This window comes from Ictidomys tridecemlineatus, chromosome 2, assembly GCF_052094955.1.
Source record: "Ictidomys tridecemlineatus isolate mIctTri1 chromosome 2, mIctTri1.hap1, whole genome shotgun sequence".
In the NCBI taxonomy this organism is placed as follows: Eukaryota; Metazoa; Chordata; class Mammalia; order Rodentia; family Sciuridae; genus Ictidomys; species Ictidomys tridecemlineatus.
In genome coordinates, this window is record NC_135478.1 from 131384361 (window position 1) to 131402512 (window position 18152).

General features: G+C 46.0%; 1 protein-coding gene across 3 annotated transcripts in view; it reads right to left on the reverse strand.

Moving 5' to 3' along the window:
• The window catches only part of Adcy1 (adenylate cyclase 1), a 167366-nt gene that overhangs the window by 70023 nt on the left and 79191 nt on the right, over positions 1–18152 (reverse strand). For all 3 annotated transcript variants that reach the window (XM_078039778.1, XM_021722334.3, XM_005319257.3), the window contains exons 6-11: positions 17354–17512; positions 15966–16107; positions 14071–14226; positions 4539–4733; positions 4331–4428; positions 2922–3006 (exon numbers count right to left, since the gene is read on the reverse strand). In XM_078039778.1, coding sequence (XP_077895904.1) covers positions 2922–3006; positions 4331–4428; positions 4539–4733; positions 14071–14226; positions 15966–16107; positions 17354–17512 — 835 coding nt within the window. The remainder of the gene's footprint in view (positions 1–2921; positions 3007–4330; positions 4429–4538; positions 4734–14070; positions 14227–15965; positions 16108–17353; positions 17513–18152) is intronic.

Consider the following 18152-nt stretch of genomic DNA (forward strand, 5'->3'; position numbering starts at 1 on the left):
GCTTAATATACATCTACATACACATACTCGTACACTGTAAAATGATATATATACATACATATGTATATGTATATCATAGCCGCACATTGTATGTCATAAATGTATATAGTTGTTACTCATCAAAAAAATTTAATGAAAAAAAAGAGATAATTTTCTCTGGTTGATGGCAGAAGGGTAAGTCAGAAAAGTTGAATCTTTAGAAGTACAGTGCTGTAATAGGTATCAAAACATAGGAACAGCTTTGGACCTGGGCAGCAGGAGGAGGTAGGAAGAATTCCAAGGAGCAGGCTAGAGAAACCTTGTTTCAGTCTTTATCCCAGAGACTGATAATGGATCTGCTATGGTCAAATCCCTACAAGGAGCATTTCTATACAGAAGGACTTGTATGCCCTCAAGGTTCTGCTCCTCTGAGAAAATCTAGGTGATTTATGTGAGGTTGGCAACTGATTCAGTGCAGGAGGCTTTGAGATCTTTAGAGAGATACAGAGAGGCATCAGCTCCTATTCCAGATGCATGGTAGATGTACATAAAGCTGGGTCGGCTGCCATTGTTTTGAAACCCTTAAAGGAGACTAGCTTTGGGCTGAGACTGGCTCTAGGGGACAGAGAGAAAGAAATTTGTCTCTGATGGCAGAATGGAGTCATTTCACTAAAACAAACCCTGGGCTCTCCCTTGGTCTTTCTGGATGCATGAGCCAATACATAACTTTTTATCATTTCAAGCACTTTGGATTGACTATTTGGTCACTTGCAAAATGTCAACTGTTGCTCCAGAAACTTTATAGAGGTGGCATCTTAGGGAGGCTGGCCACTCTGGCTCACACCCTCAGTGAGAAAACTGGAGTACTTCAGATCCTCTCCATCTGATGCTCAATATTTGTTCCTATGAATATATTTTATCATGTAAATAGAAGCTAAACTATCTCTCTAGGAACTAAATAATGATAATTACAAGAACCAATGCAAAGGGTGAAGGTCCCATGGACACCTGGCTCTGAACACTGTTGACATCAGGGAAGAGAACATTTCTATACTGTTGATGCCACAAGGGTCCCAGGAATATGTTCTGGGAACTAGACCTAACCCCACCTGAGTGGATGACCCCACCCACTCATGCCTGCCCCTTGGGTGAAACTAGCTTTTTCCTGGATGGATTTGACTTGCTGTGTGCCAACCTCCCCATGCCTCCATTCTGTCATTTGTCATGCCCACAGTGTATTTCATATAGACATCTGCCATGGCCCCAATCATCCCCCACAAAGGATCCTCTGAGCCCAGTGCAGAGCCTGGTGAAGATGGTTAGTATACATTGCTGATTCCGTCAAGCCCTGACCCAGTGGATACTTGATGCAAGCTTGGCCTGAGCTGAGAACAGACTCTGCTTTCTGCACATCAGTGCATCTGCCACTGACGCCAGTTCCTAGGAAAGTCGGGTCCTGCAGCCTTGTGAGCCTGGTGCTTCACAAACACATAGTTAGAAAAACACTCCTTGCCCATGGGGGAGGGGTGGGGAGTGCTCCAAAGAGAACCATTGGAGCCCGGGCAGAGTCCACCAAGAGAACAAAACATCTCAGTAAGAAGCATCACATAGGATGACGTAGACTAGTTTATTTTTAATGTTATCACTCTGAAATTACTCTGGCCAAAGTTCCCAGGCACAGGGCAGCTGCCTTATCGACCAAGAGGGTTAATTCCAGGCACAGTCACAGCCCAATCTCACTGAATACATGTTTTATGAAGCCATAGAGTGTTTAGGTTTGAATATTAGTTTTATGGACAGGAGACCAAGTATAGATTTTGCTTCTAAGTCATTTGATCAGATTGCTTAGCTGCCCAAACCCCATGTCCCTCATCTACAGCAAGACACTAATGTGTCTCCCACATGGGAGGCTCAAGAAAGGGGTATGAATCTGCTCAGGAGAATCCATATTCCTGGAGTGAGATGCCAGGTGGGCTTGTGGGGGCTGGTGAATTCCTCAGCTATGCTTGGTGGCTGTTGTTCTTTCCCCAGCAGTATTCATTCTATTTTCTGCATATCTTAGGCTATTTGCACACCATCAGGTGGGCATGCCAGTTCCCACCATTTGTGGACAAAGTGACAGGCTTTGAAAATTATCATCCATCATGCTTTCATTTGAAATTATTTGATAAAAGCAAACTTATTTGAAGGGGTAAATTTCAAACAAAATGTCACTCAAATAATGAGTGCAAATGCAGTTTTAATAAATGGTATCATCTAATTAAGAAAAAAATCAGAATGGTACCTACCTATGAATAATGACAAAGCTACACAAATAAAACTAGACCTAATCGTTTTAAGAATTGCTGTTTTCAACAATTACACAAAAATAACACTGGGTCTACTAGAAGGGACAAGTAGGGGTATTCTGGGGGAAATGGGGCAGTTGGGAACGAAGACTGAGGATGTGATGAAGGAATGAAGGGCCAGGAGGAACAAAAGAGTCCTCTCTGATAAACAGCAAAGGGCACAAGGCTGTGGTGCTCAGGACTCTGCACCCAAAGTCCAAAGAGCTGAGAAGATGAGCATGGGGACCTGGAGGGCTGTTGGCCCACCTGGAAAATGCTCTCCCAGGTTTGAGACATGAAAAACCCAAGAAGGCACCCTTCCCTTCTCCCCTAAACTCTCCATCTCGAACATCAGGATCAATATTTTGGGTTCATTTACTTCACTGGTATCCATCACCCACCCATTGTGCCCAGTAGGCAGCTTACACACAGCACACGGAGCTCGGTACAGGACTAGAACATCCAGCACAAAGGCAGACATTTCCACCTGCCATGGAGAGCAAGGGACAGGACTGACTCCAACACCCCACTTGTCCTGTCCAGCAAGCAGGCAGAGATGGTCCACAGGCCTGGACCAGGTGAAGTTCAGGGAGAAGACACACATCACACACATACCTGGACCCGGGTGATGTGCAGGTAGAGGACACAGGCCACCAGGAAGCAGATACAGAACACCAGCAGGAGCAGGACAGCCACACTCCTAGAGACAGAGGACATGTAAGTCACTGCTGGTCAGAGGCCAGGTGACATGAACCCAAGAGATATCTGAAAATCAGTCCTTCCTACCCTCCCTCTAAATCTCCTCAGCTCTCAAGATGAAGCAGTGTCATATACCAGGTTGTCTGCCCTCAGATCCCTGGGGATTTGCCACATCTGCTACCTTCAAGGGAGGCATCTGTGGCTCCCAAGTAAAGGGGTCTTTTCTGAGTTATCCTCGACTTGCACCACCTCGTCTCCAAATTCTAACCTAGGCGGAGGGACATAAACCTTTCTGAAAGCCCTTTAGTCCTAACAGAAGCATAGGAACTGCTCACACAGTCTGGTGAGCTGCCCTTCTGCTGGGCTTTGTATGGGAAGGACATTTCTAGAAAAAGCTAGATTCCCAAACAGGAGCCTTGGGTAGATCACTGTGTCCAGAATCTGTGTGCCTCCCACAGATGAGGCCACCTGTCCTCACCAGGTATGAGGACCTTCTGTGTGTTTTTTTGGGAAACTCAAAGAAGATATTATTCCCCCCTAGGGAGGTTTTATAAAGAAACAGGTATGTCTGAAAGAAAAGTAACAAGCAGAGACTTTCGGGTATCTTCCTCAACCAAGAAAACCTGCCAAACTCACATTGACTCATATGATAATTAGTATATTTTTCTTCCTTTTCAGAACCCTCCTTTTCTCATTTGAATGTTTCTAAAAATGACATGAACCTAGAAATCAGTGAGGCCATTTAGTACGCTCTGCTTCCCCCTTGAAAATAGTTATTAGGGCAATGGCACATGCCACAAGGATGCAGAACCTGTAAGTATGTGGCATATGGTGTCTTAGAATTCAATCAGTTCAAAATTAAAAATCAACAGTGACCAGTCCCAAGCTGTATGCCATAAAGCTTGCTAAACTAGTGACTTAAATAAATGGTGGTGGCCAATGTCTTCTCCTAATGCTTGGCATGATGGAAGAGTAACTAGAAGGTGAATCCTGAATGTAAAAAGAACACACAGCCACCAACCTCAGGGACCTCAAATCTATGTGCATACCAGATTTTTTTTTTTTTTTGGACCAGGGGGTGCCTAACCACTGAGCCATATCCCTGCATGCCACCTCCCCCCCCCCCCCGCCTTTTTTTTGAGACAAGGTCTTGCTAAGTTGCTTAGGGCCTCACTAAGTTGCTGAGTCTGGCTTTGAACCAGGGATCTTCCTGCCTCAGCCTCCCAAGATGCTGAGATAACAAGTGTATGCCACCATGCCTGGCCAGGGACCTCAAATTCAGGGTCACCTTCCCACACACTGATCAGAACAGGAACAGCACTTACTGTGGGATCATAAGAAGGTAGACAAGGCCAAATAAGGCAGCCAGGATGAGGGCAAGGACGACAGCGCTGGTGAAATACTCGTCCTGAAGCTGGTGGTACTGCAGAATAGGGAGGGAGAGATATTGATCAACTGGAGCTTGGAGCTTATGGGCCCCACACAGAGCCTTGATCCACCACATCAAGGAAAATTAAAACCAGAGTGACTTACCTTTTGCTCCCGTTCAACATGTTTGTACTTCAAGGTAAAGAAATTCAGATCCGCCATCTCCAGCTCCGTCTGGCGGGCTTCCAGGAGGCGGCTTAAATACCTATTGACACGAGTGCCTGGTGTGGTGTAGACCACATTTGTAGAGAAAGACGAGCGGTTTCGAAGTTTTTCTGATGCTGTTCTCAATGCTCTCCGCTGCAGTCATCATGGAAACAAAGAAATGTCATCAAATTCTCCCCTTTTTGAAGAAAAGGGGTTATATTCGCCCCCCCACCCCCAGCCTGCATCCTGTCTGCTGCAGGGTGGGCTCCATTTGAGGATAGGAGATGCTATCATGGTTTTGCCCCTGGTGACCTGAGATGACAGGGGAAGTCTCTCAGCACTCAGTGTTGGGGTTCCCACATCTGTGCTGGGGTTACAGGGCAGCTGTGCCACAGCACTGTGGTGAGGGTTGTGGGACTCAACATGTGTGCCGTGGTGAAACAGTGTCCAGGGAAGAGCAGGCATCTGCACATGACACCTGAAAAGACAAGACCTTACCAGGTCTCTTGCCACAGCCAGGGCTGATGGGAATGGAGCGTGAACCCTTCTACATAGCTCCCACATGTCACGGATGGGGTACAAGAATGCACCTGTTTGCCAAAAGGAAAATGGAGCCTAATTTGAAACCACCTACTGTGATCTCATTATTGGACTTCATAAGCAAGGCCTCTGGTGCTTAACACATTTTAGGAGAATACAAGAATATTAAAAAGATGCTGCCCATGCGGTTCCAGAAAAGAAGAAATAAATACATTATTCCATTTTATTCGAACCAAATGGTCAGAATGCCAACAGTAAAAAGAAAAAGATGAGGTGCTTTAGGAACTTTGCGATTCAAAGAAAAACTGTATGGTAGAGCAGGAGGTCCCCCTAGGGTTTCTTTCTGTCTTATTTATCTCAGACCAGAAACTGGAGAAGCCCATGGCCTGGGAATGCCAACATGTACAGGCAAAATGTATACAGCAAAAGCCCCAAGAAAAGCCTGTTTTCTCTGGCCAAAGGACCAAGAATGAGAAATCTAGAGAAAGAGAAAATTTAGACAACAATAATGCTACACTTTCCAAGACCACTGAAAAATCTGTTTCCTACCCCCATTCATCCAGCAAAGGCCACATTGGTGTCTTGAATTCTATATCCTCATCGGGCTGTGAGGGAGTGTAGCTGCACCCCCACTAAGACAGTGCCAAAGAAAGCCCAACAGAGCCAAAGTGCTCGTATCTAGGAGATGGCAATGACTCTGTACTTACGCTATGACTGGCAGCCTCAAGGAGAATCAACTTCCATACCTGCACAATAGCCATGTCATGGAAGACAGGTGTGCAACCTGGACTTCCACGTCCACCTGACAGTAACAAGACAGCACCCCTACCACACCTCATAAGATCCAAGACACACTGGACATCCGGACACATCACACACCATAGGAACAGTCAGAGGACAAAACCTCTAAGTGGATCATCTTAAAACATATGCAAACGTATTTCCTAAATCCGGCATCCACTTCTCATGTAAAAACTGCTAATACTAACTTATGTGGGCTACTTCCCTGAAATAATTAGGCATATTCTACTACTTTTAGCCCAAAATGTCACCATTAGTGGCAAAACCCTATTTGTTTTAACTGTTAAAGCCAAAATAAAAAGATTGCCCACCCTCATTAAGGTCACTTAATAATGGAAGGAAGAAGAAGCATAATTCTCATTATTTGTAATACATATTTCTGTAGATCAAGAAAATCCAAGAGAATTAAGTATAAAGTTACTGCAATCAGTTTCAATGTGTGGACCAAACAAGCTAAAATTTTATCTTCACTATATTAGATAGATATGGTACACATTATGCTTACAAAAATAATCCCTAGACATATTTAAACATAAAGCCCAGAAGACAAGGCAGGCAAGAGGCTAAGTGGATTAGAAATAGAAGAAAAGGCACAGCAGAGAGCACATTGGTGATATTTAAACTGTGCTAAGGGCAGAGCTAAAGTGGTCAGGGAAGCCAGAGCTCCTATGTACCATCAGCAGGGTTAGGAGGGCAAATGCTTGGGAGAGCACAATTTGGCAATAGCTCTCCAAAATTAAAATAGACACTCCATTAACCCAGCAATTTCACCACAAAGCAATACCCCAGGCTATCCTTGTATCTCTTGCTAAGATGTTTGTTAAAAAGGATGCTCCAGCACCCGTGGACATGATGAAATGAAGTCCCTATCTACCAACAAGCGAGGGGTGAAGTCAGGTCGGCACTCAGACTTGGGGGCCATTCAGCCACAGAGAAGGGACTTGGGTTGGAGTGAGCCTCCAAGATGCCTAAGGTCCAGCATGAGTGAAAAGACTGTGTGTAAGTACAGTAATCTCAGTTCCCACTTGCATTTATCTGCTGGTACATACACATTGATTTCTAGAAAGAACACAAAATGGTCAAGTTTGAAAGATTTAACTTTTGTATCATGTGTACATATTGCTTCTATTTTTATTTTTTTATTTAGGTATGAGGGATTGGACCCAGGGGTGCTTTACCACTGAGCTACATCCCCAGTCCATTTTAGTTTTTATGTTGCCTAGGCTGGCCTTGAATTTATGATCCTCCTTTCTCAGCCTCCCAAGTCACTGGGATTACAAGCATGCACCACCATGCCCAGCATATTTATAGTAGTAGTAGTTGTTGTTTAATCAAGAAACTTAGATATTGAAGTATGACAAGGACAAAAGCAATGCTAAAAGAGAGACAAGGGGGAGAAGGCAGACAGAAGCAGGTTCCTGGGTATATAAAGTAGGTGAACAAATATTCTTCAAGTATTAGGAAACGAGAATCAAGAAGAGTCCCCAGACTAGCTCTGACTAGCATCAGTATGTCTCCAACCCGATGGGTCCAATGGGTGACAGGTATCACAAACCCTAATGAGTGACACACCCATGCATGCAGACCTTGACTCATAGGATTCATTTTATAGAATGATCCAAGAAAGAAATTTCAGGAACAAAGATGCTGTGCTTGCTGTGCTTCATTTAAAACAAAATAGAAATATCTTATATATCAGTGAAGGTTGATTAAGTAAACGGTCTCTTCTTAGGCTAGGGCTCTATACAATGATTGAAAATCAAATTTTTGAGGAATATTTAATAATATAAGAAAATCTTTAAGATATATTGGCAAGTGAAGAAAAAACTTATCAAAAAAACTTACCCCAGAACTGGACACACTGAAGAAACATACCAAACTGTTTGTATGTCACCCAATCAAGTTTTGTTAAAAAATTTATACACACACACACTCTTAAGAAACAGGAAGGAACAAAATGTTAATAATAGTTTTTTATGGGTGTTGGTAGGATTATAGATAAATGATTTTCATTTTCTTCTTCATAATTTTTGCATTTCTTCATATTTTCCACAATAAGTAGTTTTATAATCATAGGGAGTGTTCAAACAACAAAGAGAAGAGGTATAAATACACTGGAGGCTACAGTTTACTGTAGGAGCTTATCTCTGCAGTATGACAAAAATAGCTGTTTGAGCAAGCCCTAAAGCCATGAGCAAGCCCTAAAGCCATGTGGGTGCAGGTAAGAGATCAAACCCCCAGGAGGAGGTCCAGGCCGCTCAGTGAGGGTTGGCCTAGGCCGCTCAGTGAGGGGTGGCCCAAACCTATCAGAGGCATCATAATATGTGGGAATGGACCAAGATTCAGATGCATCTAAAATCTTCCTCTATGTACTTCCTTATAAAATCCAGTTTCAGCAAAGAATCCTGCTAAGTCAGCTTAGCAAAATCCGGCCCCCCTTCGATATCTGATCACCTTCCATAACTAGTCAGATCCCTCATCCTCCACCTTGCTCCGGGTAATGTATGATCACCTTAGCTTATCATCAGCAGGAGTCTGTTGGTGGTTTTGCCAGAATCCCTACCCATGACGTTTCCTTCCTCTCAGTAATTTTCTATCCACTGACTCCACCCTACAACTTAGCTATAGATTCCCACTTTCCCTGTTGTATTTGAAGTTCACCCCAATTTCCTCCGCAACTTTGGGACCCCACTGCCTGGTCCTACTGCAAAGATCCTGAATAAAGTAGCCTTTACTGCATCCCAACAAGTGTCATGGAATGATTTCCTCATAATGGCACATCATTCCTGACCCTGGACTGGCTCATTGTGCAACACTGCCACCTATTGGTCAATTTTTGATGTCCTGGCTCCTAAATGAGCACCTGAGAACACTAGACCCACAGGGATGGAACACTTTGAGGCTGCTCAAGTAGTACACTTGTAAGTCACTCCCCGGAACTGGACACACTGACAAAAGCCAAGCCTAGATTCCAAGGTAAAAAGCATACTCCCACCCTACCCCAACCCCAGCTCCTTGTTGGCTCCACCTTACATTGAGGGTGCCAGGTGAGCATGTCTGGAGGAGCAGGGGAGCAGAGGGTGGGAAGAGGTGAGATGGACAAGTGAAGACAGGCCTGGAATGCCACAGAGAGGGAAAGAGCTGCAGGCCAGTGTCCACCTGGCACTCACAGCAAACTCATCACATGCCCAGGATCAGGCCTTACCTGGAGCCACCACAGACATCCATGCAGAGGCCCCATGCCACTGCCCATCATCACTCTTTGATGACTTCCATGATAGAGACTCTCTCTGCCCCCACTGGGGACTTGTTTTCACTAATCATAGGCTGCAGCTAGGGGCCCAGTCTGGGAACAGATGGCGATAAGGATATTGGAAAAGCGAAGATTTTTCCATGGAAGTTGGGATGACTCTTATTAGCCTCTCCCCAGGGAGGAATAGATACTGGGGTAAGGGAGTTTCCCTAGCTACAGAGGCTACCCATGGAGCAAAGGGGCCAGAATCAGGCACCATGGAGGGCAAGGGGTCAGAGATCAGAGCAATAGAACAAGAAGACGGTGTTCTGGCAGCATTTGGCAGTACTGATTCGATTGCTGACCAGGGCATGACAGGGGAGGATCATCTACAGGCAGAGAGTCATGTACAGATATGGAGTTATAAAGCAGCATGACAGGCAGTTGGATAGAAGGATGAGACACAAGAGGGAGGCCCTGTGGACAAGGTGATGGGGTGGGGGCAAGCCTCAAGGTCCAGAAGGCTTAGTAAGATGTCCAGGAGTCATTCAAAGTGAAAAGGGCCAGCACCATCACGCAGGCCTCTTGGGGTTGGGAGCTGAAGGGCCCAGCCAGGGCAGGGCCCAGAGTTCAGAGAAGGTGGTATGGTACCATGATGAGAGAGAAGGGGGCATAATCTGGAGGGTTTGAGCCTTCCAGGGGAGTATGTAGGCAGCAGCAGGGTCTGGAGTTCAGAATCCTGAGCTCACAGGTGAGGTCTGAGTCTCTAAATATCTATCTAGAGGACTGAGGGGACAGAGGGACCAAAGATGAAATTGGACAACACTCAGTGCCCCCAGAGAAGGTAGGAAGGTGCAAAGCAAGGGGCCCATGCCTTTGACCAGGGAGGTGAGAGGCATGTGCACATAAAAGCTTGGCTGAAGTAGGAATGCAGACCAACACTCTAACACTGGAAAGGAGGGCAAGGGGATGCTACATAGGGTTCACTGCCTAGGCCAGGATAAGACTGCAGGAAGCAAAGATAGTGGCAGAGGAGGGCTGGGGGCAGCAGCAAGCCACTAGATTGTGGCTGCAGATGGCTCAGTGGGGTCTGAGAAGCCCAGGTTGGCCTCCTTACAAACCTACAGAGCCATGAAGGGCTGCCCTTGGAGCTGCCTAAAATCTAAGCAGAGACAGATGTTGCTTTCTCCCAGCTCAGGAGAGAGGACAGCCCCCTCAGGTCTTGGTTTGTCCAACAAAGCTTTAACATGTGAATTAGAGGCCAGCATGCTCTGCCTGGAAACATGTCTGAATTGCAGAGTCTTATTAAACTGGAGTTTCTCAATGATCAAATAAGAATGATTTATCCCCACCACCACAACTTCTCCAAGAAAAGTCCTAGGCAAAGAGAAGACCTGGATTTCTTTCAGATTAAAATTGATTTTTCAAAATATTGCATGAAAATATTATTTATCTGGATGACTGAGTTTGGGTACATGCTTAAATTGTGCACCTGATTTGCCCACCCTTGTTCTAGCCCTGATGGGAAGATATGTGGGGGGGCCCCAAGCACTAGGGGAGAAAGACAGAGACTAAATCTGACAATATGGCAAAGAAAATTCTCTGGTTAAAAAATCTAAAAGTCATTCAGAGGTCAGAAATGTTCAGGTAAGTGGGAGTCTAGACAGGGCAAGAATGCCAAGCTACTGTCTGCCCTAAGGCAGTGGCACTGACAGACTCGCAGCACATCTGAAGTGCTGCATATTTCACGGGCACTCTCAGAACACCAGCACAACAGGCTAAGGCCTGAAAGTGGTGGGAATTCCAGGCCCAAGAGGCTCCACCCTCAGCAGACAGCTCCTTGCATGGGAGATGAGAAGACTCATCTGTCTCGGATCCCACTCAGAATGGAGTAGACACTCTTGAAAACATGTGCCTACTGACCTGATCAGGGCCAAAACTCCTACTATCCAGGACACGTGAACATTAGAAGCCAACCATTTAGTTTAAAACAGCCCCTTGCTGCCTGACAGGCATAAAGACCAATTTTCTTTAATGAAATACAACAGGAGCAGAGTTCTTAAGAGAATTCTTAGATAAAATTCTAGCAAAGTTGAGCTCACGCACACAAATAATGAACCATGACCCTGAGAATCTTGCTTCTTCCTGAGAAGTCTCTAAATTACAGCAAGAGGTTTCTTTAAAAGGCATAAAACCCATAAAGGCAGGAAAGAAATGAAGGTGGAAAAAGTAGGAGTTTAGAAAACAAGATGGGGCAGACCCTAGAGGGCTGAACCCCTGCTGACAGTAAAGAGCCAGGACAGCTCAGGCTCAAGCACTGGTGGTCACAGCTGCTGTGATCAAATGCCATCCACGAGGTGTTGTCAATAATCCCCGGATTTTTTGATGGTCTGGGTATATGGACCCATCAACCCCCAAATGTACAGTGGGGTCTTTTCTTGGGGGGAAATCAGGGTCTCCAACTCAGAGTGACTTATGTAGAAAATTTAAGAATCACAGGCGACCTTATCCTATCCAAGAAGAGAAACATAAAATCCTGGTGCCCAAAAGAAAGCTCAGAGAGGAGAACCCTTCTCCTGGATCTGCACTCCCAGTCAGCTCTGTAATTCCCCATCTTAATCAACAAGAGTAAGGGCTTTGGACATCTATGGAAGATGGGATTATAAAGGAAGACAAACAGGGTTGCGGGGAGAGCCAATCAGAGGAAACAGAGATGCTCCTGGGACAGAATATTTTTTTAAAAAAATCTCAGTGAGATGAAATGCGAAAAAGATACATCCCTGAAGTGGAAATAGGATTTCATAAAAAGGACTATTTATAAAACAAAATAGAGATCATGGAAGTTTTTTTTTTTAAATGTGGTTGAATAAATGAAAACCTCAAAAGAAGTGTTGGGCTGGGTAAGGTGGCACACTCTTGCAATACCAGAGACTTGGGAGATTGAGACAGAAGGATCGTAGGTTCAAAGCCAGCCTTAGCAACTTGCAAGGTCCTAAGCAACTTAGCAAGGCCCTAAGCAATTTAGTGAGAACCTGGCTCAAAATAAAAAATAAAAAGAGTTGGGATGTGGTTTTGTGGTGCCCAGATTTACCAATTTAAAAATAAGTGTCGGATGATAAAAATCAAAGAAATTTTCCAGAAAGTAAAGAAGACAGAGAAGGAGAATTAGGTCAGTTCAGGAGATTCAATGCCCAAATAATCAAATAATAGGAGTTTTAGGAATAAAAATGAAGGAAAGAAATAATCAACAAAATAATCATTGAATACTTCCAGAGGTAGGTCATCTGGGTCCATGGGCTATCTATCCCAAAGCATAAACAATTTTAAAAAATTTAAAAATTAAAAAAACACCTAGATCAAGGCATATTTAGGGCAAGTTCAGAATACCAGGTACAAAGAACAGGTTCCATAAACTTCCTGAGAGCAAGAAGACTCAGAAGGGTCACATCAAAAGGCTGGGAATGAGGATAACTCTGAGCTTCTCGTCAGCAACCGCAGAAGCAAGAACATATTGAAACAAACTGTCAGAGGAAGAAAGATCATGGCGAACTGTCATGGACCAAATGTATGTATCCTTCCAAATCTACTTATTGTAATTCTTCCCTCCAACATGATGGTAGTAGGAGGTGGGGACTTATAGATGAGATTCTGATGGGTGTAGCACCCTTAAAAGGAGAGGAAGAGACACCAGAGCCCCCTTCTCTCTGCCATGTGAGGACGCAGCAAGAAGATGCCATCTGCAAAGCCAAGGAGAGATGACTAGGAGAGACCAGCTCTGCTGACACCTTGATCTTGGATTTCCAGGCTCCAGCACTGTGAGAAAATGAATGTCTGTGGTTTAAGGCCTCTCCCAGGCTGTGGAGCCTGAGCAAACTAATACATCAACCTAGTGACTGGGGCCCCATCACACCAGCAGGCTGCAAAGCTCTCCATGTGAGGGGCTGGAAAGACCCCTTTACTCATCCAAGGTGCCCCAATATTGCCTCCTTTCCCTTCCAGGGTCAGTTGCTGGAGACCATAATCCATCAAAAGAAGAAAATGAATCATGGGGAGGAGCCCATATGATATGAGAGACACAAGGTCAACCACAGGAGGAAGACAAGGCCAAAGAAGCCCCTGAGGGTGATAGGGGCCAGCCCCAGAGAATGACCAGATCAAGGTTAAAATGGCTAGGACATTAGGACAGAAGGACTATCATGAGCTTAGACCATGTGTGGGGAATGTTAGCTTGAACTTAGATAAATACAGATTGCAAAGGTGTGAAAAATACAATTTGTGCATATATAAAACTTGACTTAGCTCTGGGCGGCATTCACAAGATCATAAATGTGTATTATAGTTTGGATCTCAAATGTCCCTTGAAAAGCTCGTGTGTTAGGCAATGTTCAGGACTATTCAGAGGTAAATGATTAGATTACGAGAACTGTAACCTTGTCAGTGGATTAGTTCATTTGATAGATTAATAATATGAATGGACTACTGGATGGAAACTGTTGGCAGGTGAGACATGGCTGAAGGAAGTAGGTCACTGGGGGCATGACCTTGAACTATATCTGTCTATGGCCCCTTCCTCTCTCACTCTCTGCTTCTTTGGCTGCCATAAGCTGAGAAACTTTCCTCCACTGTGCCCTTTTACTATGATGTTCTGCTTTGTCTCAGGCCCATCACAATGGAGTCTCCCAACCATGGACTGAACCTCTGAAATTGTGAGCCCAAAATAAACTTTTCCTCCTCTAAGTTATTCTTGTCAGTTATTTTAGCCACAGCAATGAAAGGCTGACTAAACAATTGTAAACAGTGATGTTGGACCTAACCATGCTGCACAGGGACTATATTGCAGAGGAAGGGAGAGGAGAGGATGGGATGGAGACTCAGTTCCCATTGGTTCCTGCCAGCAATGCCCCTAGTGGCTCCTACCTTGTCATCGTCTTCACAGGTCATGACATTGGAGAAGGGGATCTCAGCCTTGAACATCTTCCGGCAGTGCATGAGCTGCACCAGCAGGTAGCAGACAGTCTTAAACTTCATCCTCTTGGCCGGCTTTATGTCTGAGAGAATCAGGCCTGGAAATATCTATTCAAACACAATGAATGGAGAGAAATGCTATCAATGAAATACATTTTGACTTTCAGGTTAAAAACATGACCCTGGTGGTGACAGGGACCCCAGGGCACAGGGATCTGTTTGCTCAATGCTGACTCTGCATTACTGGTAGGAGCAACTGAGTAGTAGCAACTCCGGGGTTTAGGCAGAGAGGGGTTTAGCTCACTTGGCATGCCCTTTCTGTTTTCAAATCTCAGACCTGGTTGACACCTACTGGGATGAGACTATGATTCCAGTCACAGCTAGGGGTGTTCCAGTCTGAGGAGGGCCCAGACCTGTCCATTCCACCTCCTTTAGACCCTTAAGTGGGACATAGCCAAGGTCAAAGGAAGCCACCTAGGACACAGCTTTGCACTGGCGTTCACAAAAAAGGATCATCCCCAGGAGATCCAGCCATACAAACTGTGTGGAAGCTATATTCCCTGGAATGGTTGTTATGATTTAGATTTTGAATGTCCCCCCTAAAAGCTCATGTGCTGAAAGCATGATCCCCAATGCAGCAAGGTTCAGAGGTGGGGCTTTCAGGCAGTGGTTGGATCCTCAATTGGAACCTCATCAGTGGCTTGATCCATTTAATGAATTACTAATTTGAGTGGCCTGGCACAGTGGCACACACCTGTAATCCCACTGGCTCAAGAGGCTGAGGCAGGAGGATCACAAGTTCAAAGCCAGCCTCAACAACTTTGCAAGGCCCTAAGCAACTCAGTGAAACCCTGTCTCTAACTTAAAAATACAAAAAAGGGCTGTGGCTCCCTGGTTAAGTACACCTGGGTTCAACCCGCCCCCCCCCATCCAAAAATAAAACAAATAATAATTTAAATGGATTCCTGGGCACTGCTGTCAGCAGATGGGTGTGGCTAGAGGAGGTAGGCCACTGGAGGCTAATCCTGGGGACTATATCTTGTCTCTGGTTCTTCTCTGTCTCTCTCTGTCTGTCTCTGCTTCCTGGATGCAGTAAGTTGAGAAGCTTTCCCCTCTACACCCTTATGCCATGAGTTTTCCACAATGGACTCGGCTGATCTTGAACTGAAATTTCTGAAACCATGAGCCAAAATAAATTCTTTTCTTCCCATACGTTGTTCTTTTCAGGTATTCTGATCACAGGGATAAAAAGGTGCCAAACACAGTGGTGATAAGGGTGATATTCAGTAGAGAACACGGGCAATGAAGCCATACTTTATTTTTTTTTTTTAATCATTTCTTTAAAACACACACACAGACACGTCCTTATTCCCTCACCTGAGCCCTGAAAGCAGTTCTATCACCCTCAAGCATGACCAGATCACTTTTTTTCTGGGTGGAGTGACTGCAAGTGCCTGGTTAGGATGACCATGGCCCCCTTGTATGCAGCACCCCTCAGTTCACAGAGCTCCACCTCCCCGGCCTCTTGCAGGGGTCTCATATTCACTTTGCAGAAGAGGCAGTGAAGGTCCAGGGTGGGAAGGGAGGGTGCAGCCCTAAAATAATCCCAGATGTCCAACTGGGGATTCTCATCCCCTCTGCTCTCTGTCTTGCTCCCCTTGTCCCCCAACAAAGCCCTGGACCCAATGTTAGTGGAGGCATCCCTCTCTTTCTCTCTCTCTCAGCAAGTCCATAACCACAGAAGCCATCACAGGAGGAGGAGGTGGGGACAAGCATGTCTTTAAAGTCCCATCAGACCAGGCCATTTAAGGCCCAAATGGAGGGTGAGAGGGGGTCCAGGTACCTACCTTTCTCCGATGGGATGGCACAATAAAGAAGGTCTCAATGTTATGAGTTTTCAGGAAGCTGTTCCTCTCGTGTCCATGGCCTGGCTCCACCTCGTAGTCCCCATTCAAGCACGCAAGGGTTGTCTTTGTGATATGAACCTTCCTATGAGAAAAGGACACATGCACATGGAATTGTGAGCCTTCCCTCATGTGGGCCCATGGGTCAGGCTTCCTGGCCCAGGGTAAGCTCCCCGAGGAGCATTCCTGCTCCCTGTGTACGTTCTGCACTGGTAACCTAGGAAGAAAGGAGAGGGAGGCAAGCAAAGAAGGAAGGGACATGCCCAGGAGGACAGGGAAGGGACAGCGGAGGAGGATGAAGGGCCTTCTGAGAAAAACATCAGAAGACTGCAACCAGGAATGGAGAAGAGGAAATGTGGGGTGAGAGGAGGAAGAGGAGAAACAGGAGCCACTTCCCAAACTATTAGGGCAGCCTCTGGTTAGCCATGTAGGTCAGGGCTGGCCAGCCCCGCCCCACACGATGTGACTTGTCAGAATAGCAGGACACGTGGTGGTGCATGGGGCCCAAGGCCTTCATACTGCCTCACATGTCTTCAGGCAAGAGCAGATGAATCCCTCAAAGGAAGCATCACCTCTGCAGAAGATGCAAATCCAACAGACAGATGAAATACTGGCAGCCTCCTCTCCTCCACCATGTGCTCAGGGGACAAGAAGAAAACTCCCTGACCAACTCCACTCTTCACCATACAATCTTCTTACTTCCTTTCAGAGGAAAGTCTTGATTTCAAAACTGAACTCCCTGGCTGGCTGAGGAGGAAATCAGGGAGGCCCCACTAAGGTGGGGGTCAGGCTGAGGGTAGAGGTCCCAGATTTTGCCAGAACTCCAAGGCCTGGGTGGTCACCAGTGGCCTTTTCCAGCAGTGGCTGCTTTATGAGCCTCAAAGGATGGGATGGGTAGGAGAGGGAGGAATGGAGAGGAAACTGCCAGTCCCTGGTGGGGGTCTGAGGTCACAGCACTTTTCATGCACATGTTTTAAGAAAATAAAACCAAACAGAGCAAAACAAAGAAGCAATAATAAGCTATAAGGAGATCACTTGCATCAGGTGAAGGTCTCCATGCATATCTCGTCTTCTGATCTAATACCCTCTTTCTGCAAATGTATACTGGGCCTCAGCTGAATCCCAGGGAGAACAGAAATGGGCTCAGCAGGAGCCCCCACCACAGGAATGCAGCAACAGGTGTGGCCAGGACAAGCCAAGCTCCTGAGGTCCTGATGCTAAAGGTCAAATTAGAACCCACACAGATACCCTCAGGAGCAATGCCCAGAGAGAGGACTCAGGGAAAACACATGGCCACTGTGGGGTCACCCCTTACCAACTCCCCAACTTACCCAGGCAGGCCAGCAGCCTCCATGACGTTGGCCAGGGTCACATCATTGGACCACACGTCGTACTGCCACTTGCGCAGGCCCAGAACACCACAGAGGACCCTGCCGGTGTGTAGCCCCACACGCATGTTCAGGTCCACCTCAGTGGCCTCAGCCACAGACCTGTAACACAGCATAGAGCGTGGGGCTGGGACCACCTGTCACCTGCCTCAATAGACCACCACAGTCTGCTCTGTGAGGCTGTGAACAATGGGTAAACTAGACTTCGACATTGCTCTACCATCTGGGAAGGGTCAGGATGTGGAGGTCTCCTGTCCTGATCAGTGGATGGTAGTGTTTCTCTGCCTTGCCTGTGAGTCCCAGGTGGGCAGGCAAGGCCATCTCGGCCATCTCACAATGTCCACACCAGCTTGGTAACATTCCCTCCATGGCTTTCTCCTACCCCTTCCCATCTAGGAACATCCCCAGAGGGAAATGAACCTAGGATCTCAAATCCCTCACAAGTCTTGTCACCAGGCAAGGGGCTCTGGGGACATAAATGAAGGCAAAGAAGGTGCTGTGGGTACTGAGGATCTGGGTAATGCTAGGCCAGCCTGGCCAATTTTGCACACACCATTGCCTGAGCCTCAGTTTCCTTGCATAAGAGCCCAGCTCTGACTACATTGGTTCTGACAATGTCCGAAGTCATCTAAACTCACCCCAGTGTACCCCAGTACATGAGGGAGCAGCCAATCTGCTAACTCATTCTATTCCACTAAGTGTAAAAATATATTTTTTTAAAAAAAAGTCTCCAGGAAGCATA